General features: G+C 40.7%; 1 protein-coding gene across 1 annotated transcript in view; it reads right to left on the bottom strand.

Annotated features, from left to right (window-relative positions):
• Nucleotides 1-24,234, bottom strand: part of LOC107553750 (baculoviral IAP repeat-containing protein 6-like) — an 81,330-nt gene that overhangs the window by 7,397 nt on the left and 49,699 nt on the right. The window contains exons 33-62 of the mRNA XM_016236065.1: nt 23,635-23,765; nt 23,399-23,530; nt 23,060-23,275; nt 22,250-22,433; nt 21,940-22,140; nt 21,396-21,529; nt 20,625-20,784; nt 20,427-20,543; nt 19,850-20,004; nt 18,633-18,750; nt 17,776-17,886; nt 17,424-17,554; nt 17,203-17,330; nt 16,549-17,114; nt 15,978-16,153; nt 15,681-15,777; nt 15,332-15,526; nt 15,027-15,227; nt 14,621-14,900; nt 14,268-14,524; nt 13,957-14,065; nt 13,058-13,282; nt 11,796-12,684; nt 11,016-11,159; nt 9,589-9,718; nt 8,284-8,415; nt 8,010-8,171; nt 7,346-7,519; nt 2,120-2,316; nt 1,627-1,927 (exon numbers count right to left, since the gene is read on the bottom strand). Of these exons, the coding sequence (XP_016091551.1) occupies nt 1,627-1,927; nt 2,120-2,316; nt 7,346-7,519; nt 8,010-8,171; nt 8,284-8,415; nt 9,589-9,718; nt 11,016-11,159; nt 11,796-12,684; nt 13,058-13,282; nt 13,957-14,065; nt 14,268-14,524; nt 14,621-14,900; nt 15,027-15,227; nt 15,332-15,526; nt 15,681-15,777; nt 15,978-16,153; nt 16,549-17,114; nt 17,203-17,330; nt 17,424-17,554; nt 17,776-17,886; nt 18,633-18,750; nt 19,850-20,004; nt 20,427-20,543; nt 20,625-20,784; nt 21,396-21,529; nt 21,940-22,140; nt 22,250-22,433; nt 23,060-23,275; nt 23,399-23,530; nt 23,635-23,765 (6,153 nt within the window). The remainder of the gene's footprint in view (nt 1-1,626; nt 1,928-2,119; nt 2,317-7,345; nt 7,520-8,009; nt 8,172-8,283; nt 8,416-9,588; nt 9,719-11,015; nt 11,160-11,795; nt 12,685-13,057; nt 13,283-13,956; nt 14,066-14,267; nt 14,525-14,620; nt 14,901-15,026; nt 15,228-15,331; nt 15,527-15,680; nt 15,778-15,977; nt 16,154-16,548; nt 17,115-17,202; nt 17,331-17,423; nt 17,555-17,775; nt 17,887-18,632; nt 18,751-19,849; nt 20,005-20,426; nt 20,544-20,624; nt 20,785-21,395; nt 21,530-21,939; nt 22,141-22,249; nt 22,434-23,059; nt 23,276-23,398; nt 23,531-23,634; nt 23,766-24,234) is intronic.

The raw sequence follows: 24,234 nt of genomic DNA, 5'->3' as shown, positions 1-24,234 counted from the left end.
ATGCCGGAGCACAACCCACGCAAAGGAGGTAGTTCAGCAAAAAGCTGCAATTGCAGGTTTTTAAACAGAGATGACGACAGAGGCAAAACTTACGGACTGCAACTTTAACACAGTGTTTCCCACAGACTTACACTATGTGTGGCGGCACTTCCCCTGACGGAAATATAAGCTATATATAAAACAGCAGATGGGCTTATTGAAAATGCACATTCATTCTCTGCCAGCAGGAGGCGCTTTAGGAGTGGCAGAAATAGCGGTCTCCCCAAGAAACGGCTGTAAACAAAGCAGCGCTCCGCTCATAAACGCTACTTTATCAGTCATTATAGGAAAAATTAAATTAAAATGACATTGAAACTTTTCAAACTTGACAGTCAGTTCCCTTCAAAGATACATTCTTACACACCCACGACGCGTTTTGAATTTGAAACGTGCAGGGCTCATGTTTATTCAACAAAGTCAAAGCATTTAGGAAAATCTATTTGTGGCGGTCAGTATTGATATTGTGGCGCCACAAATAAATCAATGTATGGGAAACACTGTAACATGTTGCTAAGCTAATGAATAATAGCAAACATAGTACATGAAATTGTTAATTCACATGAATACTTTTCAGTATTGAATAAAATGTTTTTATAAGACATTACTAATTTTCCATTTTGGATGAAAAAGTTTTGCAATGCATTCTGGGATTGCCTTACCGACAAAGCACACATGCAATACTGCCTGATTTGGGCCAAAAGTCACCTAATAAATAATTCTAATAAAGTGTAATTTTGCTACCTAATGTTTGGAATTTTCCCAAAGTGGGCAGCTCAATAAGGTTTAGGACAGAGATGGAATCATCCAAGTGAATGGACTTAATACGGTTCAAAAGTTTGGAGTCAATCTTTTTTTTTTTTTTTTGAAAAAAGAAATTAATACTTTTATTCAGCAAGGATACATTAAACTGATCAAATGTGTCAATTAAGACATTTATAATGTTACAGATGTTTTTTATTTCAAATAAATGCTGTTCTTTTGAACTTTCAATTCATCAAAGCAATCATGGTTTCCACAAAAATATTAAGCAGTTTTCAACACTGATAATTATAAGAACGGTTTCTTGAGCACCAAATAAGCATATTAGAATGATTTCTGAAGGATCATGTGACACTGAAGACTGGAGTAATGGCTGCTGAAAATTCAACTTTGCCACCACCACAGGAATAAATATATTTTAAAATATATTGAAATATAAAACAGTAATTATAAATTGCTATAATATTTCAAAATAATCCTGAATTGTATTGTTTGTTTTTTAAATCAAATAAATAGCCTGTTTAATGAGAGATGAGTCTGAAGGGTCTCTTGAGACAGTGACTTAAGCGGATGATGGCAGACACAGATATGCAGGGGTTGCTGATGAGGTAATCAAAAAACAGTGTTCCACATCAGTCTGCTCTGTTTCAATCAATAAGCTCTCTCTCTCACACACACACACACGGCTAATGGATATATGAACACACAGTGAATAAGAAATAGCCGTCTATTGCCAAAAAACCTGGATTCACTTAATATTAACAAAATTGATTGCTAAACTGTAAACAAATTCAGAAGTAGTGCTTCTTGTACTTGAGCGGTACTTACTTCCTTCTCCATCATCTGTGACACCCAGCACCAGTCTGAGCAGACACTGCGCGTGCTTCCTCTCCTTCAGTAGAACCTCAGCATATCCTGGCAGCCGCAGAAACAGGCCAAATGCCGCCAGTGAATGGGCAGGGATGGGCGACATGGACTGAACGGAGGATTTGATGGGCGGAGGCTCGGCTGCGATGGTCTCGGGTGCCTCGTAAACGAGCTCCCCGGACTGCTCTATGGTGACCCACTCAAACTGATCGCTGTCCTTTGGCTTCTCCTGTGTGGTGGATGACACCACTGGGGCACTGACCTGCACAGAACGATCCGGACAAACAGATTCAGAGGGCACGCAAATGAACAGAAATGCTGACATGACCTGAGTTCATAGTCACCGAACAAGCATGTAAGGGCTTATGAAGCAGAAATGGAGTGAAACTACAAAAAATTACCTATGCGGTAGAATTAGATTTTGTACAGAGAGCCAGCTTGCAGATATACTGACCTGCTGGATAACGTCGGGGTACAGCATGGGAAGTCTCTCTGCGATGAGCGCCAAGCCGCCCATTCCTGCAAAAACCTGCAAGGGGGACTGGATAGGGCTGGTCTCCAGGAGGGTGTCATCTACTGCAGCATCCAAACCTTCGTCACCCGGGGTCATTGGTTCATCGTCAGGACAGCCGCTTAGCATCTCACAGTGATCTACAGGAAAAGAGCAGAAAGGAGACGCATCATTCAAGCTATCGTCAATAAAATCTTAAAATGTCTAGCTGTAAATAAAGTGGTCTCAATTGTTCACATCATAAACCAAGATGTCCAACAAGCAGTACTGCACAAGAACTCATATCTGTTCTCATAAATCAGATTTATTCCTGTAAATCAGGTTTTTCCTTTACTGAGATTGAAGATCGATGCGAGAGAATGAAGAGAAAGTCACAGGATATATTGTCTGTTAAATGTTTGTGAATGTACAGTCAGAATAGAAATGAAAAAGCACTCAAACCCAAACCTGCTTTACAGAGTTTACAGTCGACATCATGTCTCAATTTAAGAAAATGTAATTTCTTTACAGAGACCTAAATACAGCTGACAAAAAAACAGAAAGAATCGAATGCATAAAAACTCCTGTTACCATTCTTAGTAAACATCAAATGCTACATAATTCTTTAAAAAGCTTTGGGGAATTTTTTTTTTAATGAATTAACTTGAGCACTGAATCATCATATTAAAATAATTAATGAAGGGTCATGTGACACTGAAGACCGAAGTAATGGCTGCTGAAAATTCAACTTTATAAATTACTATTTTTAAATGTATTTATTAAAATACAAAACAGTTCTCTTAAATTGTAATGTTTCACACTAATATTGCTTTACTGCATTTATCATCAAATAAATGCAGCCTTGGTGACCATAAGAGGCTTCTTTCAAAAACATTCAAAAAAAATGTATAGTGCATATTGATATTGTGATTGTTTTTTTCAACAATATTGCATCAAAACTTTAGGTCACTGTATCAATATTCTTGTGTACATTTATATAATTCCATACAGTTCGATTAATAAAGAAGTAGGTAGTGTAAATAAGCATTTCTCTGTGAGGTCACGGTCACTTGAGAACCACACAAGACGGGTCAACTCGCTGAGCCACTGTCCACCAACTACTAGTCAATCAGTGAGATGTATTAGCTTATCTAGTTGTAGGCTTCCCACACTTTTTGACCAATGACTTTTCCATGACCTTTCCAATCATGCAGGATTACTGGATAATTAAAAAAAATTACTTGCTAATAAATCAATGGAATGATTTACTGGATTCATTGAAAAGCACTGCCTCAGAAGAGAATTCACTCAGAAACCAGTCATCACTATGACCTTTGAACAAGTTTAACTTTATCTGAGACCAATTTCTAGCCTATGAACCTAAAAAAATATTGTACATCCACTACAGTAAAATGTATTACTTTCTATGATTTTTACAGCCCTGAAAAAAAAATATATATTTCAAATTTAAGTATTGTTTTAGCTGTATTTGCAGAGGTGGCGCTTTCCAGAGGATTAATTTAGAGATGCAGCTTCCTAGAGAGGATGTTAGTCTGCTCAGTCCTGTCTCTATGAAGGCCAACAACAGAGTAAGTGTGAGACTGAAAAAGAACAAGTATTTACAGACTACTCATGGATTTAAGCTCTGGGGACAGTAAAAGCCTTTTTTTATTTTATTTTAAACTGTTGTTGTTATTTCAGTTGGTTGGTTCTGAATCAGAGATCTTTGTGTCTTTGATGTTGAGATCAGTGCAAGGAAACAGCAGACAGAAGCCAAAAACTCTTGCTGGAGAGATGAACAAAGAAGCTGTGAAATACCATAACACCACAATCGCTATAGAGAAGTCAGTAGGACGTATTTGATCTTAGTTTCGTAACACCTGAAAGTCTCAGAAAACCTACTTTTTCTTAAGTCTGGTGTCTGTGTCCAGGAACAAGATCATTGCCAACAGGTTGATGGCACATCCCAGTAAAAAGCGGCAATGGTTCCGAACACCGCCTGTGGTTGGAGTGTCTTCCATACACTTCCTCCACAGAGAGATGGACGGACTCCAGGCAGAGAGGAGAGAATTATCTCTGGGCTGGTGAGCATCCTTTCAGCTCCTCGAACGAGGGGTGCGAGATGAAAGTGTGTGGAAAGAAGCAGAGTTTGGTACTCCAACAGAGATTTGACTCTGCTAAGATGGCCAATTAGCCGGAGGGTGGGGTGAGTCCCCCAGGCACCATCACTAAACTGAAAACTTCTGATGCCAGACTCTACGGGTGCCATCAAACGCAGGCTGCTCCAAGACTCCTTCCGGAGCCAAACAAACAAACGAACGCTGTGTGCTCGGAAAAGCCAGTGGAGCGAAGTAAACAAATAGTGCCAGATCTCCACCTCCAGATGAAAATTCAAAGGTTTGAGAGCTCACAGTTCAGTCCTGTATAACACCCTGACACAGCGTCTCGACAAGGCACAATGTGGCAATTTTTCAGTGTTAAATCACATTTTTGTACTCACTAAAAGCAAACTGCTACACGGTCTCTACACCAGATCTGAATGTTGCAACAGGATTTTTAAGCTAAAGTTTAAGACTTTAAAACCTTTTTTAAGACCTGCAGAAATAAAATTAATACCATATGAGCGGGGTAGGGCAATGTCTATAGCAACATATTAAACTGTAAAATGACTGTAAAAAGCATGATTTACAGTTTAGATACAAGTTTTATGTAAACATAAAACCATGTCAGCATTTGTGATCGGAGAAACGACAAACAACAAGCGCTACTCTACACTGCTCAAAACTCGCGTTTGAATCGTCAGAGGCAAATCCTTTAAATATGAAAATGCACTTACAGGCTGCGAGTCAGCATTATTTGACAGCATCATAGACTGTATAGGGTCAGCATGTGCGCCGAATGGGAAACAGGGGAACTGAATTCATCGGAACACCGGCATTGTAGGCTACTCTCCCAGGAAACAGTCCTCGTCCTCCGTAAAATGCGTTGCACACATCTGAATATTTGGTTTGAACTGTTCTGGAACAGTGTTGTAATAAATACAACTTAACCACTGATTTCTAGTTGTGTCCTCTTTTGGAAGACCAAACAAAGTAGTTTCACTTTCACAACGAAACACACAACGTCTCCACGACATGACGGCGGCGGCAACAATACTACAGGGAGAATCAAAGTTACGCCTTCTTTCTTTGCGTATACATTTGGGCGGTGTTATGCAAATCTTCCCACACAGTGACGTAGACATGTGGGGGCGTGTTGAAACGAGGCGTTTTAGGAGGGCGTGGCAGAGTCTTAACTTTTATAAAGAATATCTCTTTGGGTTTGAGACTTTAGTCTTTGCAACTTTAGGGATCTTATCTATTCACAAACAGCTTGTAACACTCCAAAGAGAAAGGAAAACTTGAAATCGCATCATATGACCCCTTTAACACGAGAAGTTGTCCGATTCATCACTTGATGTTTTGTCATGCCTGATTAGGACATTGGCAAAATACTTTCTCGTCACAGGTGACATCCAGAGCTCTGTCTGTGCTAGCAAATTCACCTGAGCTGACATCATCAGCTTTAACAGGAACTCTGTATATGTGTGCATGAACATTTGCTCATTCCAACAAGGCAGAATCAATCAAGAGTATTGGCAATCCAGTGGGGATGCAGCTGTCAATGTCAGGACGGCGGCGGCTTTTTTGTATCCCTCAGAAAGCATGGACACATCACTGACAGAGCAAAGCAAAGTCATCTGACGGTGCAGGACACTAGGGGGAAATACGTGTGAGCACATGCACATACGCAAGCACAAACACACAAGGCCAATCAGGTTATTTTTCCCTAGGCTGGCAGAAAACGTGATATGTGGGAGAGGGAAGCTAAAAGCTACAGAAAAATCTTGGGTGGGAACATAGATTGAGTATCGCAGAACAATGGCAAGAAATCACTTTCTACTGAGTTCAAGGAATGACTCTTATGAGCCGGTTCTTTTTAGTGCATCAAAAACACACAGTGTGACCAATGTATTCTGATTCCCCAAAAAATGAAGAGAGGTGTCTCAATATAGTGATGGTCCAGGCATGACCGATTGAAGTACCAATGACACCACGTCTGCCAATCACGACAGACCAATCGCTACAGCGATCAGGGCATCCCGCCTCCCTGGATATAAACTGCAGCTACCTGCCGTTTCATAATTCTCTGCATATCTCTTTCGCATATGGAACAAGCAAGAGGGCAATATTGTGAGATACCTCACTTCATGTTATCAGAGAACTGGGGTTCCTTTAGTAACCTAAATTTTTCTTTCTAACATTCATTCGGTATCTCACTGTGTGATATAGACAACTCCCGTATTGCCAATATGGTGACGAATCAGACTAAAGATGAATATGATCGGAATTAAACCTCTTCGACCCAACTCAAGTGGTTAAAGCAGATCAGTATAGTCTGAAAATTGACACTATAAATGAACTGGATTACCTAAGTGTTTAATGTACAATTTGTCAATTCCCAGGACCGAATGGGTAAGTGAAGGTTTTGTCACGTCCAGTTTATAGAACATCACAAAAGTGTGCAAGGAAGACCTACTAGCCACAGCACAAATTTCCTGGATAGAAATGCCCTTAAATAGTGCCCAAGACAGCTATACCTCTGGTAGAGTGAGCTCGTAACTCTTTGGGGGCTCTGTATTTGCGTTATTGTAACATAACACAGTTGCATCTTTGATGGGAGACAGGCTTTCCCTTAAAAGAGTAGGCAAATGAAACAAAAAGCTGATTGCATTTGAAGTGTCCTGGTTCTTTGTACATACATTTGTAGAGTCCGTACCAGACATAAACAGTGTAGTCGCTCCTCCTCTGGACATGAAAAAGGTGGCTCATGGAAAGCCATCAAATCCACGGACTGACATGAACCAGCATGATCGAATACTTCAGGCATAAACACCGGGTTAGTTCTAAAAGTTTCTTTTTCACCACCCGGAGCGAGCATCATACATGAGGAGCGAACTGAAAAAGAAATGCCGTTCACTTACCCTTTTCGCTGTAGTAAGAGTGAGTAACAGAGCAGTCTTTAAAGAAAGCAGCTTTAAGGAGATGCTCTCAAAGGGGCTTTTGGGAGCGCATTCAGGACCACGGACAAATCCCAGGGCGGGACCAGTGGTTTTGATAATAGGTATAACATAAATAGGTGTCTGCATACCTTTCTCAGTACGGAGTCTTTTGAAGGAATCAGTCTTGGAGAGGCCGGGGTCTGAGATGACCTTTGACCCCAGTTTGACCGTCAGGTCAATGGAGCGGTATCCCTGAGGAAGTTTGCGCTCGTACAGCAGTGTCAGCAGCTGGGCCAAGGTCATCTCCGGCGGCAATGGCTGACCTGGAGAGAAAAGGTTTTGAGTCATTATTGAGTTTATTAAAGCATTTTCAACTGATTAATCACTATTTTGAATAAGATGATGTGCCATTTTTTCAACCAAATGGCAGGTGAGCGAAACGGAAACCTGTTTGCAAACATTTAACAAAAAAATTATTAAATTCTATGTGGTGCCACTAGTGAAGCAGGAATTAAACACTTCATCTCTTAAGTTCTGAAAGACTCTTTACATGTAATAGGCAACAAGAGATGAGAGAACAAAGAACAAAGCTTTAAAATTGACATTCATCAGACTCTCTGCATCTCTGAATAAATGCAGTGAGGTGACGTGGCAGGCAGACAGGGACAGGCACTGGGGTGACCTCTACTCTCATCCTAATCTGTATGGAGGAGCGAAGGGTGAGAGATGAGGGGGAACGCAGAAGAGTACAGAGTGGGCGAGAGGACCGAACAGAAAGTGAGCGCGTGACAGAACAAGAGTGTGTGTTTGTACCCGGCAGTAGTTTGTGACAGAGGTGGAAGACAGGCACGCTGATGGTTTTGGCAGACGGATCAACTCCTGAGGAAGCTGCTAGCTTGTCACTGAGGACACGCCCTCGTCGGGACGGGGGACGGGGAGGAGTGGACAAGGCCCTCTTTGACTGAGACTTCAGACCTGAAACAAAGCATGAAAACGAGATGCAACTAGATCATGATTGTTAACCTCAAGGGAACATAATATAAAACTCTTCTCACTATGTCAGTGAGAAGATGGGGTTAAACAGTACCTGAGGCAACAACAACACTGTAGTTATCTTGGAAACCATTATCGGCCTTCATCTTTTCTTTTTCCTCATGGTTTTTCTTCTCTTTATCCTCCTTCTGTTCATTGATCAGTTTTGCCGTGATGCTGGGCGTGTCTGAAGGGTAAAAAGTGCAAGATCTTTAAATGTTATTTCACAGTGTGTATGTGCATTCTTCAATCAGCCTGCAGGCTCTAAAAATTAACTTCCCTTTAGAGACATAAGCATCGATGTGCATGTCAGCTTAACTGATAATCTGAATTATTTATGGTAAAGATGTAATATGCCAGAGAAGACACACCAATTCATAAAGATAACAACATCATGTGCTTCCTGTGAGGGTCTTCCATCAGTGGAAGTGATGTGAGCATGAATGGCTCCGAGACAGGGCAAGCTACATATTCTATGAGTCTCGCTGTTTTCTGAGAAACCAAAGCCTATATTTGCCACGCTCAAGGTCTCTGGAGACAAGCCATTTATCACACATACATGCTGATGGCCATGCCACACGGCAGATCTAGACCTACATGCTTTGTTCATCAGACCATGAAAGTCTGAAGATGTGGCAAAAGCTGGACCTGATTCATCTGATAGACTACCACATGGTGCATGTAAAACAAGACTGCTGGAAATGCTATTTCTAGTATTTTGACTAAACTGGTGGAAGCTGGTGTAACTATACACAATCACGCGTCTGTTTTTGTAGGCAACTTTGTAGAGTGGCACAGAAACAACATTTTGAAACCAATACCAATGATATTAGCACAATTACTTAGATAGATATGCTACTTGACTCACTAGTCACGTAGCCTTCAATTATTATTTTTTTTCCAATAAGTAAACATCTGTATTCCATTATGTAGCTGCAATAAACATTTACTAAATAAGATTAAAGAAACAAATCAAGAGCAATACGATTTTTTCTTGTCAACATACACTACCCCTCCAAAGTAAGATTTTTAAATATATTTGAAAGACGTAGAAAGATGCTCACCAAGCCTGCATTTATTCAGTCAAAAATTTTGTAAAAACAGTATATGGTGCTGATTTAGTGCTCAAGAAACATTTCTTATTACTATCAATGTTGAAAACCATGATACTGTTTTTCAGGATTCTTTGATGAACAGCATTATTTGAAACCGGTATCTTACAATATAAATGTCTTTACTGACATTTCTGATTAACTTAATGCCTCTTCACTGAATAAAAGTATCCATTTCTTCAAAAAAAACAATTGAATCTTACCAACCACAAACTCTAGAGTGGTAGTGTATTACAATGTCTTCATACCTGAGACACGGTCTAATACTTCAGACAGTGTGGTTGAGATGGGCAGATGCAGTTTGCGGAACTTGTGCCCTGCTCCGTACATGGGGTGCTGGATCACATGACTGGTGGCATTAATGCGCCCTTTATACAGCTAAAGTAGAGAAAGAGAAAAACACAAAAAATTTCTCATTAAAATGCACCTACAGAATTCTTTTGCATTCATTTCTCAGCTTCATTTAATTTTCAGTTCTAATCACTTATCTTATTGCTCAAAAACTATTGCAATTTATGTCGCTTCTGCAACCAATCTTGTGAGTAATCTCTATTTCTCTTCATTGTGAACAAAGAATCCATATTTTCTTTTTTCTTACTACTCTGTATTTTTAAGAGATTTAAAATGGTCTTAAATGTCATTTGACTGTTTAGTGATAACGTTCATGATATCAGTTTTTTTAAAACTATAGCTATAGGGAAAAGCAAACAAGGAATTTGAAAGCAATGGCATTTGGCAAGTCCTGCTGAGGAAAAAAAAAATCAATATATAAAAATATATGCATCTCTGAAGATTCCCACTTTCCACATGGCCGATCTAGACATCTTAATTTCCGTTGAAGGTGGAGCTAAAAGTGCATCGGAAAGGGAAAAATTACATCCATGCCTTTGAGAGAACGCCTCGTATCGTACGCCACTCTGGCCTGATCTAATGTGTAAACATTAACTTTTAAGAGCCTCTCTGTTGGGACTCTCTGTGAAAGCCAGATGATTAATCTGACCTAAAACGCACACAATCCTGCCATAATTTACTGGAGGAACGACCTGCTGAATGACTCTCCGGCTAAAAAAAGATGTCTTACGTCTTTACGACTTGGCTTCGTTCCGGTTTGGCAGTCGGAGGAGAGGCATAACTCTATGCGTCATATGAGGGGTGCGCCGGTTATGTCCTCCAACATTTAGATTATGTGAAATGTGTAATTGCTGTGCCACTAGCGGCACCGGACAGAAACGCAAGAACGATTTTCCCAAACTTCTCGTAGTTTTCCACTAAACTCGCTATTTTCTCCAGCTAAACAACTTTGTACAGGTACTCCTAACATGCACCAATGTGTGTGGACTCCTGCATGATTAACAAGGATCTGAGGATAAATCGGCCCCCTAGTGGTCTCCTACAATAACAGCACAATTTGCCATGAAAAGAACTGCAGCTCAGAGGCAGTGCAGGTTTAAATCCCTCTGAGATGATGTGAAGGTCAGGGTAATTTTCCTTGTAAGTGAAGAGGCTTTCCTGAGTTTTACAGCAACAGTAATAAATAATTTAACAGACTAACCAAGCAAAACAACTTCTATATAAAATAAAATAACCACTTAGAACAGCAATGTTTCAGCTTTAGATAGATGTTCAAAGCATCTGTTGTGAGTTTTTGAGTGTGTCTGTGTGTGTGATCACCTACCGGACAGGGAGACTGAAGGAAGACAGTAACTTTCTCGTCTTCAAGCATGAGTTGTAGGAAGAGCCGACGTATAAATCCAGAGATGTTCCCTGAGACCGGAACGTTCCCTCGCTGAGGAGCTGACTGAAACAGCTCACACAGCACCTTTACAAAACAAAGAAAAATACAGATCACTTGTATCACTGTTATATATCGCCATAACACCCAGCCCTAAAACTTGCTCTATTGTAATGCACTAAGGCATTATAGACATAACAGTTTGACTTTCAGTAAACCTGCTCTGAACAATGTGAAAAGCATTATACACAAATTTGACTTGACTACGTACTTAATACAGAAATTACTATTATTTAATACATATAATATGAATATATATATTTCTTGACGCTAATCTTGGAATCATCAGTTTTGGGTTTCAAATATATTAAATTAGCTAACAAACTACTTTAACTTTTTTGAGAAGAAAATGTTTATATATTTAATTTAGAATAGCTGAAATAATTTATAGTACAGAAATCATAACATTTTTATTTTAAAGTTATAACAATTTTATTATTTTCTGTATTTTAGTTCAAACTTAATAAAAGTATAATATTTATAACAATAAATAGCAATATAAGGTAATATTAATATAATTAAAACGTTATGACCTAAAGAATATTTTATCAAGGTAGAAGGCTAGAAGGTATAATTCCACATATTTAAAAGAAATTAAATTTTTTAAAATGTATTGTTTATTAAAAACATCAAACGAGACTCAAAAAAGCACCAAAAACACACCTGTGCCATGAGCCTCTGGTTGTTTGGATGGCAGGAGATGCTTTGGAGGAAGAAAGCCACTGTTGCATTCTCAATGGCTGTCCTTTGCTGAGTGGTGAGTCCACTGCTGCGGCTCGTTGATGCCAGTGAATAAGACGCCCTTGAGGTGTGAGGTGCGGCGCTGGCGTGTGACGTGCTGGGTGATGCACCGTGCCCAGAAATACTGCTGCTGCTATTGTTTGCACTGGCATTAGCAGCCCCACTGGCACTAGAGTGGCACAGGAGAAACAACAGTGCCGTCCAGAGTGGGTTCACTTCTGGCCCACCCAACCAGTCCTTCATGGTGTGACTGTTTCCTACTTCCGTCAGAAACCGCAATACGGGCGCTGCCAGCTCAGGAGACAGTGGTGGCCTGTTTGTCGAGAATGATGAGGCTTGGTTGTGCGAGTACGAGCGTCTCTCTGCCTGTGTGGAGAATCCTGCAGGCAAGGGAAGGTCTGCACTGACCAACAGGTTGCAGCAAAGGTCAGCTAAGCTGCGAACAAGCAGAGAAGGCAGACCAGAGTCCAACAGCTGCTGGATGGCACCTGGAGACTGGGATGCAGCTGCTAGGGTCACCAACTGGCACTCTGAAAGGGTGACGGGCACAGTTACTGGTGCCCGAGCATGTTTAGAGTCATCTGTGAGGGAGGCAGCACTGTTTAAGTCATGCTGCTTCTTGCCGTCGTCCGTCATGTCCATTCGGCGCTGTGCATTGGTCTGGGCAGCAGGGGGTGCCACTATACCCATCCAGGACATGAGCAAAGAAAAGTAACTAGGGTGGATATGGCACATGGAACAAAGCAAGCTGTCCACAGCCTTCTTTAAAACCATGTTAGAGGGCAAAGACATGGACCAGTTGTACAACAACCTGCAAGAGATGGAGAAAAAGTTTAATTATAATTAATTAATTCATTAATTAATAGTTCAGGTTGCCTAAAAACAGCAGCATGATTTACTAATGCTCCAAGCTGTTTGTTAAAGGCTGAAGCTGTTTTATTTGCACCCTGTACACAGCGAAGGTTGTTTCACTTTGTTCTACTCGGTACGCATAAAGTATTCATACCTGAAGAGAGAATAAAATATAGAAGAGTGTGGGAAAGGAAAAGCAGAATATGTACTCTCAGCCTTTCCCAGTGCAGAGCACCAAAATATATCTCGTACACACACTCCTCCAAAACTCTTGCTTGAACATTTTGTATTGCAAGACTGCAAAAAGATTTATTTTATCAGTGCGGACTCACTCGAAAAGCTCTCCGTTGAGCAATCCGGGCAAGTCGTAGTCAACGGGCAGCTCATAACTATGCCATAAGACGGAGGCCACGCAGTGCAGATGTGACGGGGATGGCATTAGCAACCCGTATTCCCGTGAGGGAGGAGCGCTCGGACCCACACAGCTTGACAGAGAATTCTGCTTCAGGGCAGCAACCCGGGACGAGTCGTACACCCACTGTAGCAGAGCCTGGATCCTACAACACAATCACAAACATAACCCAAGACATCAAGAACCACAAAAACCACAAAAAAGTGTGTATGAACCTGTACGAGTGTAACAGTATAACAGATATACAGAGTGGCTTCTAAAAGACTTTAATACTTGAAATGCATTTGATGTGTATCCAAAAAAGGATTTTGGGGAATTTATTATTGGAATTTATTGGAAGGGAATTTATTGTTGACTTGAAATCGTGTCACATGTGTATTGAAGCAAGCGCTAGATCCTCCTTATTAGAGCTGCAAAACTTCAAGCAGCACTGTGGTTCTAATGATCTATTAAGCATTATATAGTTTAATAATGTAATGCTAATGTTTAAAGATATTATGTTAATAAATAATTTACTATTATTAAGTTAATAGAGATACTTATAGTTTACAGTTAAAGGCTATGAAGTTATAACAGAAGTTATGCTTTGGGAAACCATAATTATCAAGATTATGTAAAAATGTTATGCTTTGGTAAAACATAATTGACATTCAAACTGTCAACTTATTCAATAAAGTAAAAACACAGCTTTTAAGACCCACAGGTATTGAGAATCAACATATATAAACAGACTCTGGAAGATCAAACTTTGAACACTTCAAACAAACTCCATTAGGACGCTTCATGATTTAATTTTACGTAATGATGTAGGGAACAGACCTGTCTTTGGTACCGGGGTCCTGAGTGGTGCCCAGCTGGTAGAGAATGTCTATAGTTGAGTCTGATGAGAGGCCATTTAACCTCCCAAAGAGCAGCGGACTGTTCAGATCTACAACAAAAAACAAAGTCACCACTCAGATAAAAAGGAGAGCCCAACAAAATAATGTCAGATCATTAAAGGGGAGAAACTAGTCTGAACATAGACTCTGAATTTACACATCACACAAATCAGTGCGATACTGCTTGACATTCAAATATAGCAGTCAAGCATTATAAAGATTTTCAAAAAGATTGTTTCTCATTAGTCTTACTGGCCAAATCAGTGCCAGAAGCAGCACAGTTACGCAGCAAAATGTCAATGAGTTTGAGGCCTATGCGTGTGGACTGTAGGCCGATTTTCACGAGCACCGCCTCAATGTTGGGCGAGTGCATGCCGCAGTACGGGGACATGAGGAGGGCGGCGCAGGTCTGCAGGAGGTTTGCTGTGGGAGCGGCAGCACTGGCCATCATGGCCTCCAGATCAGAAACGTGTGTCAAGCAATGATGCAGCAACCGTAACCAGCCAATACTGAGAAAGAGAGAAAATTAGATATTATAATAGAGGCTTGAAACAGGAAATAAAACCACTCTGATTATTTTAGATGTTATAAATGATTTCCAATACCTGGTTTTGGAGACCTGGTCCTCAGAGGGCAGGAAAGGATTGTTTACAGTGGCAGATGAAGTGTTTCCGAAAGCAGTCAGACCCAGTAGCTTAATCTGTGAGAGGCCCAGTGTGCTGGCGTCCCGCGGCCGGTGCAACCTCAAACACACGGCAGACGCCACCTCTGCCTTTACCAGCTGGAATTTAATGTACGTGAGACCACTAGTGATGACTGGGGTCGACAGGGGAAGCATGTTTACACCGTCTGCGCTGATCTCCACAGACACTGAGGATGGGCATGCTGGGAAAGAAAGAGAAGCATTTAGTAATACTTCAAATTTTCAAAAGACTTCAGCATAGTCCTTACTAGTGTAAAAAGCTTCATATATGAACCAAATATAATACTGCATTTTGTGTTCACACTCACTAGCGAGGGATGCCAGGTGCGGCTGTATGTGAATCTCCTTGAGCAGAACGGCAGCGGGCAGGTGGATGGTGAGATCACACCAGGCCTCTTCAGGAAGGAATATGTAGGACCAAGCGGCAGAACGGGCCCGTCGATGTGGGGGTGTGGCCTGCAGCAGCACTTCTGCTGGCTGTGCTGTGGGACTGCTAGAGGTGATGGTGCCTGCAAGGGAACAACATCAACGTTGAATATAAATACATTTTAATACTTAGACGTTTATATGAAAAGACGGGGTTATGACTGAATATAAAGCATGCTTGCTGTACCAAGAGGGGCGAAGTTGTGCAGTCCTTCTGCATTGTCTGGTTCTGAGGTAAGCACTCGTGCTTTCAGGCTGCCATCTGCTGCTTTACCAGGCCCAGAGTCCAGGAACTTCATGATAGTGGACACCATACTGCGTGCCGTGTTCACGATGGCTCGTGTGCTGGTGACCATGTTGTTACAGATGAGCTGCACACCACCTAAATATGCGCGCGCACACACACACACACGCACACAACACACACACACACACACACACACACACACACACACACACACACACACACACAAAGAGTCATACATACAGACCAGCTCAGAGTTTTATCTCTTTAGAAAGTATTAGTGTTGGCATACCCATGTCATGGAAGGCTTTCAAAGCCTCGCTGGTGTCAAGCACTCTCAAAATAAACCACAGTAAAGGCTCAGAGAGCTGACATGTTGATAGAGACCCCTGTTTAAAAAAAGAATAATAATAACACTCAACATTGTCATGATGCAATGCAAAGTTTTATATTACTTTCTTATATACTGAATGTCTGTCCTCTAAAATGTGAAAATGATTTGAATGTGTGTTCATGTTTTTTTAAGCCCACAACATACTAGAATAGACCATGTTTGGTGTTCTCTCAGTTTGTCTGTGACGAGTCTTACCTGTCGGCCCATATACCCACAGGCCATGTAAGTGAGAATGGGCTGCAGCATGACCTGGACAGATGTGGCTCTTTTACTCAAAGTAGTCAGGATAGTGAAGAGGCCATCGCCCACCGAGATGGCATCCAACCCACCATGAAAGTTCTCATGTTTGGTTAGGTGGAGCCCACTAGCACCTAAAAAGAGAGAAAAAACACATCAGCAAAAGAAGAAATGCATGAAATTCAAAATAATAGGTAAAAATATAATTGATCGGTAAGATTTTTTAAAAGGTTTTGAAATAAGTCTCTTATTCTCACCAATGCGGCATTTAATTGATCAAAAATACAGTAATATTGTGAAATTACTAAAATTTTAAATAAGTTTTCTATTTGAATTCATTTAAAAATGTAATTTATTTCTGTGATGACAAGCTGAACTTTCAGCAGCCATTACTAGTCTTCTTACAGTCTTGTCCCCAGTCTTTCTCCAAAAAAAAAAAAAAAAACCTTACTGACAAACTTTTGAATGAGAATATAATTCAATATAATAAAACTTTACATTAATTTTATTAATTAAAAAAAAGTAGTACCGATTATCATGGCCATGGCACTGCTGTTGCACTGCCCCAATGCCGACAAGATCTGACTCATAATCTGCTGATTGGCCAAAACCAGGTCTGCCACACCCACAGCTGGTCCCTGGTGCTGAGCTGTGCCTGCCGCCCCACACTCTTTGCTTCCACACACTTTTTCTTCATCCGACACGCTGTCAGTGGCTCCACCCGCTGGAGGCAGCCTCCCACTGAACTCCCGATCACCTGACAGTGGCAGCATCACCAAAGCATTGACCAGCTTCAGGAGGTCAAACATCAGCTGGTCTCGTGTGGTTTCGCCACACACAGCCTTCGCATCGCCGGGGCGAATGATATTGGCGAACAGGCCCCCGAAACAGGCACGAGCACCCACAGAACTGTCCAAACCGCTGCGTGAGACCAGCTTATCTGAGCAAGTGATGTAGTGGTGAACCAGAAAGGTGACGGATTCAATGACAGCCAAGATGGTGGTCACAGAAACCACTTCAAAGTTTTGTTCCAGGGTGAACTCCAAAAGTTTCACCTGTGCATCTAATGGACCCTGACCAGACTGGAATGGACCCCTATAAGCAGATAAGATGATAAAGACAACAACCACAAATGATTAACAAGCACCAGTTTAATTACATAAATGGTGAATTAATGATCTACCTCTCCGTTGACAGGATGTGCAACAGTTTAAGCAGGAATTCGCTGAACATCTGTGGACATGTGGAGGACAGGTGCACCTGCAACCTGGTTAAAAATTCCTGCAAGGCTTGCGTTGCAGTGGGGCCGACCTGGAAAGAGAGAGGAAGACAAGTATGTGAGGCATTTACCAAATATATCATTATGAAACCAGTCATGCGCATACTCTTCATTAAGCTCAATACCTGTGAGCTGTGCTGGCTGGTGCCATGAGGGTTCCCTCCAGACAGGAAGCGCACAAGCACGTGCACAAGTGTGGGGTCAGACACCATCTGCTGGGCTGTGCTCTCCTGCATACCCATCCCACTGCTGGAGGCTGCAGATGCAACACACACATTATAAGCGAGGTTAATCCGAAAGTGTGTCACCAGACTGTTTGCTTTTATAATCAGGTTGTGGAGGGGCAACACAACACGGATCTGCTAAGCTGGCGGGAAAACCCACATATAGGTCTCCCCGTGGGAGCACCCACACATCTGAGTGCGTCCAGAAACACACCAGATGAACAAAGACAGGCTGGGCCAATCAGATACTCACCACTAGCAGGCATATTAGTCATGAGGGTGAGACTGTGCAGTACAAGACACCATGTTTTCAGAGAGGTGTTGGGGTACCAGGCCAGCACTGACAGGAAACTGCTGATGGAGGCTGAGAGACAAGAATTACAGTCAATTACAAGCATTACAAAATCCACACTGTTAATGAGGGAAAGTGAACGATCTAACCCGCTCCTGTGTTTCTTTTGCTGAATATTACCATTGCTCTCCTTATTTTTTTAATGCATTTATTTTTAAACATTTTTAATCTTTAAAGTTTCTTTTTAAAATATTAATCTTTTTCCATTGCATATCGCGTTTTAACATTTTTTCCAATTAATTTACAATTTTTGTTGTTGCACTACTTTCTTTGTGCGCAGCTAATCAGAATATTTGCAATGCGCCAAATACTGCTTCACTTCAGTAGACATGTTTACATGCACTAATTTTTATCAATCATAATAAATCTAATCTGATTTTGGATTTCGAAAGTTCTGTTAATATGAATCCTAAACGCTGTAATCCTATTCACATATTCGTTTACAAGTGCATTATATATGTTCCAAACAAACTTCAGGTTTGGAAGTAAACATACTCATTTTACATATGTGCAAGGTATTTTTGAATTTGAGCGCTTTTCAGTCAATTCTTTTGGTGTAGGTAAAGGTAGGTAGTGAGACTGACACTTGTTAAAGTGTGAAAATTATTTCAGCAGGTTACTAACTGTATCCTTGGTCATAGTAACACATAAAACCAACTGTTCAATTTAAGATCCTGTAGAAATCAACAGTCCAATCTCCTCAACAATACACTAATACCTTCAGATCAAAGTGTTCTATCAGCTGGTGAATGTCACACCTTGGTTAAGGGGGATTGTGGGCACTCTGCTGGCGTTAAAGAGGAAGATGTCTGAGCCGCTCTCCTCAGAGCAGGAACTCAAACTAAGTGTCAACCACAGCTGCAGCAAAGACTCCAACTAGACAGACAGAGATAAAGATGGTGTGATTCTGTAACTTCTCAGAGTAAAAAATTATTCAGGAATTGAGATTTAAAGGGATATTTCATCCAAAAATGAAAATTAGCCCATTATTTACTCACCCTCAAACCATCCTAGGTGTATATGACTTCCTTCTTTCAGATGAATCCAATCGGAGTTATATAAAAAATTGTCTTAGATCTTCCAAGGTGTTTAATGGCAGTCAGCGGGTGTTCCAGTGCTTCAGTCCAAAAAAAAGTGAAATAAAGCGCATCCATCCATGATAAAAAGTGCCTCACACGGCTCCGGGGGGTGAACAAAGGCATCCTGTAGCGAATCGATGCGTTTTTGAAAGAAAAATATCCATATTCAAAACGCAATAATCACTTTAATCTAGCTTGCGCCAACAGTTGTACACGGAAGCAGCTCCAGGAGGATGATGCAAGATGTCGGCGTTGCGCATGCGCCAGTGAGTCTAGTGAAAACCAACGTTTGTTTACAGGAGCAAAGGAAGCAAAGTTTCCTTACTTCTCTCCTCTTGGCTTATATCGAAATCCTCCGACATTCTTCTTTACAAATACTCGTTTTGTACTTCTAATACGAGACCGTTGCTTTGTTTTGATCTCTCCCCTGCGCTTCCGTGTTCGTCACTTCTGAGCGGCGCATGCACAACGCAGACACCTACGTCATCCGCCCGGAGCTGCTTCCATGTACAACAGTGAGCGCAAGCTAGATTAAATTGATTACGTTTTAATATGGTTATTTTTCTTACAAAAACGCATCGATTCGCTACAGGAGGACTTTGTTCACCCCCCGGAGCTGTGTGAGGCACTTTTTATTATGGATGGATGCTCTTTATTTCACTTCTTTTGGACTGATGAACTGCAACACCCACTGACTGCCATTAAACAGCTTGGAAGATCAAAGACAATTTTTAATATAACTCCGACTGGATTCGTCTGAAAGAAGAAAGTCTTGCCTTGAAAAAAAGATGCCTTGAGGGTGAGAAATTCATGGGCTAATTTTCATTTTTGGGTGAACTATCCCTTTAAGGGTAAACTCAGTAAATGAAAGTGACAAATCCAGACTGTGCCCGCACCTGAACATGATGCACTTGCAATAAAGAGAAGAGTTTGTTGAAGCAGGTGCTCAACATGGGGATGGAAGAGGCTTGTACCATCAGACTGCTACTGGGGGGAGAGCTATGGAATCCACGCAAAAGAGAGTCATCCGTCCCGTTTGCAGACTGGGTCACTAAAAAAAAAAAGAAGAGAAAAAAAGACCTTGAGGAGTGGGGACGACATTAGTTCAATTAAGTCGAATCACTTTAGGAAAAACAAAACAAAAACACATGGCTCCCACACCTTTGTACCAGTGAAATTTACTTGAACAATTATTAGTAATTACCAGAAAAGAAACTTTGATTAAAAAAAAAAAAAAGATTTTGTTAAGCTCACAATTTCTGCAAAAATAAATGTCTTAGAACCGAGTCTGAAATTGAAAAATGTATACTCCTCACTATACACTATTCAAGATTTCATAATTTAATAAATGGATAACTTTTTCAGTGCTGGAAATAATATATAAATAATAAACATTAAAAAAAATAAATTCCTTGACATTTCCAGATTTTCATTTACTGTGGGAACCCTGTACACATGCTTTTGTGTGTGTACCAGAAGGAGATGTGGATGTTAGCGCCTGCAGTATTGCGTCTGCCTCCAGTGTTGCCATCATCTTCAGCATGAGTTCTGCCTGCTGTTCTAATCCCACTTCCAGTCGAGCGTCCAGTGCTGGGATAAAAAATGAAGGTGCTTTACCACTCAGATTTTATTATAGCTTTTATTTTATTGATTTATTTTGACACTTCTCACCCTGAGACACAGACACAGAGAGGTTCTGAGATCCAGGCTTCTCTGTCGTGGCAGCCGCAGGGGGTTTGGACACAGGTATGCCCACACCCCCTGTGTAGGGGTTATAACTGTATGAGCCGTAGTCAGCACCCCAGTAATCGTACCAGGTACTACTGATCGGCTGCAAGAGAGAACATAAAGAAACAAACAAAAAAACAAACAAAACAAAAACAATCTCAGATACTAGTCTCCGAGGAAAAACTGAAAAATTCTTTACTGGAAAAGCTGTTAAAACATTGGCTGTGTGTAAAACAGCTCTAAATATTACAACCAAACAAATCGTTAATTACATAATGCATGCAAGATAGGGGTGAAACAGTTAATTGCACAGTTCACTTCCCACAGTTCTTTATACCATGTAACAACGAGAATAAATGTTGTGTGAATTATAATTTGTCTACTTTCAATAGTAATTATTATGGTTATTTTCCAAGCTGCTAAATCGCTGTACTTTAAGACATTTCACAATGTAAATGTCTGTAAACAGTGTGCTACATTTTCTAACAATTGTGATTGTGATTCTCTCTGCAAGAAAATGAGTAATCGGATGGGTACGAGAAAGTCAAGAGGCTAAAATATGGGTTAAAACAATAATATGGGCTATCAATGTAGCCCATATTTTAGCAATGTGCTAAAATAAAACAGTGACCACAGAACCGAGAGAAATTTTAACCATTACACCCCTAATGCTGAAAGACAGAAAAGGAAAGATAAAGAGAACGAGGTCCATACCTTGAAAACCTTGGCGGCGAGTGGATCTTTTTCCAAATCAATATCTAAAGGATCAATATCAACATCCATCAAGTCTTGTAGCAAGTCAAAGTCAATGTCTTTATCTTTTTCCAAAGATGACAGTGGAGAAGCACCTTTGGGCAATGAAAAGACCTTTAATATTGCAAGAGCAGCATACCAAGAGAAGCAACTACACAGACAGCCTTCTTTAGGACATCCAGCTGTCAAACTTCTCTTAGACCGACAGGGCGCTCGAACAGTGGATTGTTGACCCATTTTGAATAAGTTTTGACAAATCTAACCCAATAATAAAATGGTCAGCAGCTATAGGTTTTACATGTATATAGAGTCAAAATCATCTGCACTGTTCCAACCTCCTGTCCACTGCATTATACCACTATTACATATTATAAAAAAGCAAACACAAAAAAATACACATGCAGCTCATCTAAGAGAGGACAACAAACTAATAAACAACAGAAACAAAAGAAAAGTGAGGGTCCGTGTGAGGTGATGTGCTATTCGGGCGGGGTTACCAACGCACTTTGGAACACAGAGGATGTCCCGGGTGTACCTGCGATGATATCGGGTCCCAGAGGCTCATCGATGGTCTCCACCAGTGGGATGGGGGTTGGCTGGGGGAGCGAGTCATCGGAATCCACCACTACAGAGGAAGAGGCGGCCCCAGCCTCATCAGCCCCCGCCCCCTCCATCCCATCCACACACACCGGAGACAATAGCTCTCCTGCAAACAGTTACAACATCTAAATATAAAACATGGATATGTAAAACATGTATGACAGTCTGTGGGCCACTGAGACTGCTGAGAACATCTAAAACACATACACACACACCTGTAAGAATGTCCTGCAGCATGCAGGTGAGAGAGTACTGGGCCCAGGCTCCGCCCCATGAGATGTCCGCGCGGTTGAAGTCCGTTCCCACCAGTAACAGCAGTAACCGCTCCAGCTGCTGCTCTGAAACCACCTCACACAGGTGGATTGTGGGTCGTGTTGCATTTGCTATTCTGGCCAATACCTGAGCAGATGGATGAGATTTAGAATTTTTAAAGATAGACATTGTCTAAAACATATACACGATCATTCAAAAATTTGAAGTCAGACCGATTTTTTTTAAGAAATTTATACTTTTTTTCAGCAAGGATGTATTAAGCTGATCAAAAATGACAGTAAAGACATTTGTGTTTCTATTCAAATAAAATAGTTTATTTTTTTTGTATTCATCATAGAATCCTGAAAAAAATTTAGCACTGCTTCCACAAAAATCAGCAGCAAAATCTTTTTAACATTTTTAACATTGATATAAGAAAAAATTACTGAGCACCAAATCAGAATATTAAAGTGATTTCTACTGCATAATGTGACAATGAAGACTGGAGTAATGGCTGTTGATTTTTCCATCATATAAAATCATTTTAGCCCATTTAAAACAACAAAACAGCTCATTTAAAGTGTAATAGTATTTCTCAATATTTTAGTTTTACTGTATTTTTGATCAAATAAATGCATTCTTTGTAAATGCATTCTTTGAAAAAATAATTTAAATCTTAAAAGACCCCAAAACCTTTTAATGGTAGTGTACCAAAATTAAATAGCATTTAAAATAGCACACTTTTTTTCTGTATGCCAAAAACTATGTTGCACCTTGCAGACAAACAGTAGCAGGTCTGCGTGACAGGTAAAGTCCATGGAGAGGAGGAAGAGAGCGAGCTTCTGGACGACGCAGATGCAGCGCTCGTGAGATAGCGTGAAGGGCAGGAGCTCCACCTCAGGGGTCTCTTTTGCCACTGACGCCTCTGAGTCCAAGGTGGAGCGTGGCCATTCGGCTGTCCGCCTCAAACGGATCAGATCTTTAAAGTGCTGCCAAAGAAAAAGAACCACAGGGATAATATTATGATCTGTTCAAAGGCTACTTTTATCACCGAATGTTGTCCCACACCCATCCCTAAGGGACACTGAGTTGAGAAAAGTTTGGATTCTCACCTTGGATGTGGCTTGTTTGAGTTTGGCTTGTTCCACCAGCAGCTTGTAGGAGGAGCCTTTGTTGCTCTGAATTTTCTCTTTCTCGATTTGCTCTACTAAAGCCTTCTGTTTGGCTTTCAATAAATTCAACTGCTGAAATGAAAGGAGAATTGATTAACATCCACACTACAAGTAGAAAGGAAAAGATTTCAAGTTCAGATATATAAGCACAGGATGTTTGTGTGAGACACATTTACCTGTTTATGGTGGACTAGCTGTTTGCGGATCTTGCGTGAATATAGCCGATCTAAACTGCTGTTGCCGCCTTTGGCAGATCTGCTTGGGTTATGAGACTGCAGACTGTTGTTTATGAAACTCCACTGGTTCCCTGGTATGATTGGAAAGAGGAAAACAAAGACACATTACCAGTGAAGAAACATCTCTATACAGTATGCGCACTACCATTCAAAAATTTGGGGTCAGGTTTTTATTTTATTAAATTTTTTAAAGAAATTAATATTTTTATTCAGAAAGGACACATTAAACTACGGAAGTTCTAAGCGGCCATGCATTATTATTTTTTCCTTCTTGTTTTCTCGTTATAACGACTTCTTTTCTCGTTATATCGACATATCGAGAGTTGTTTTCTCGTTATAACGACTTAATTTTCTCGTTATATCGACATAACGAGAGCTGTTTTCTCGTTATAACGACTTGATTTTCTCGTTATATCGACATAACGAGAGTTGTTATCTCGTTATAATGACTTAATTTTCTCGTTATATCGACATAGCGAGAGCTGTTTTCTCGTTATAACGACTTAATTTTCTCGTTATATCGACATAACGAGAGTTGTT

Source organism: Sinocyclocheilus grahami, unplaced genomic scaffold, assembly GCF_001515645.1.
Source record: "Sinocyclocheilus grahami isolate Dianchi unplaced genomic scaffold, SAMN03320097.WGS_v1.1 scaffold18.1, whole genome shotgun sequence".
Lineage (NCBI taxonomy): Eukaryota > Metazoa > Chordata > Actinopteri > Cypriniformes > Cyprinidae > Sinocyclocheilus > Sinocyclocheilus grahami.
The sequence above is the reverse complement of the archived record's forward strand: the minus strand, read 5'-3'. Positions and strand labels throughout refer to the sequence as shown.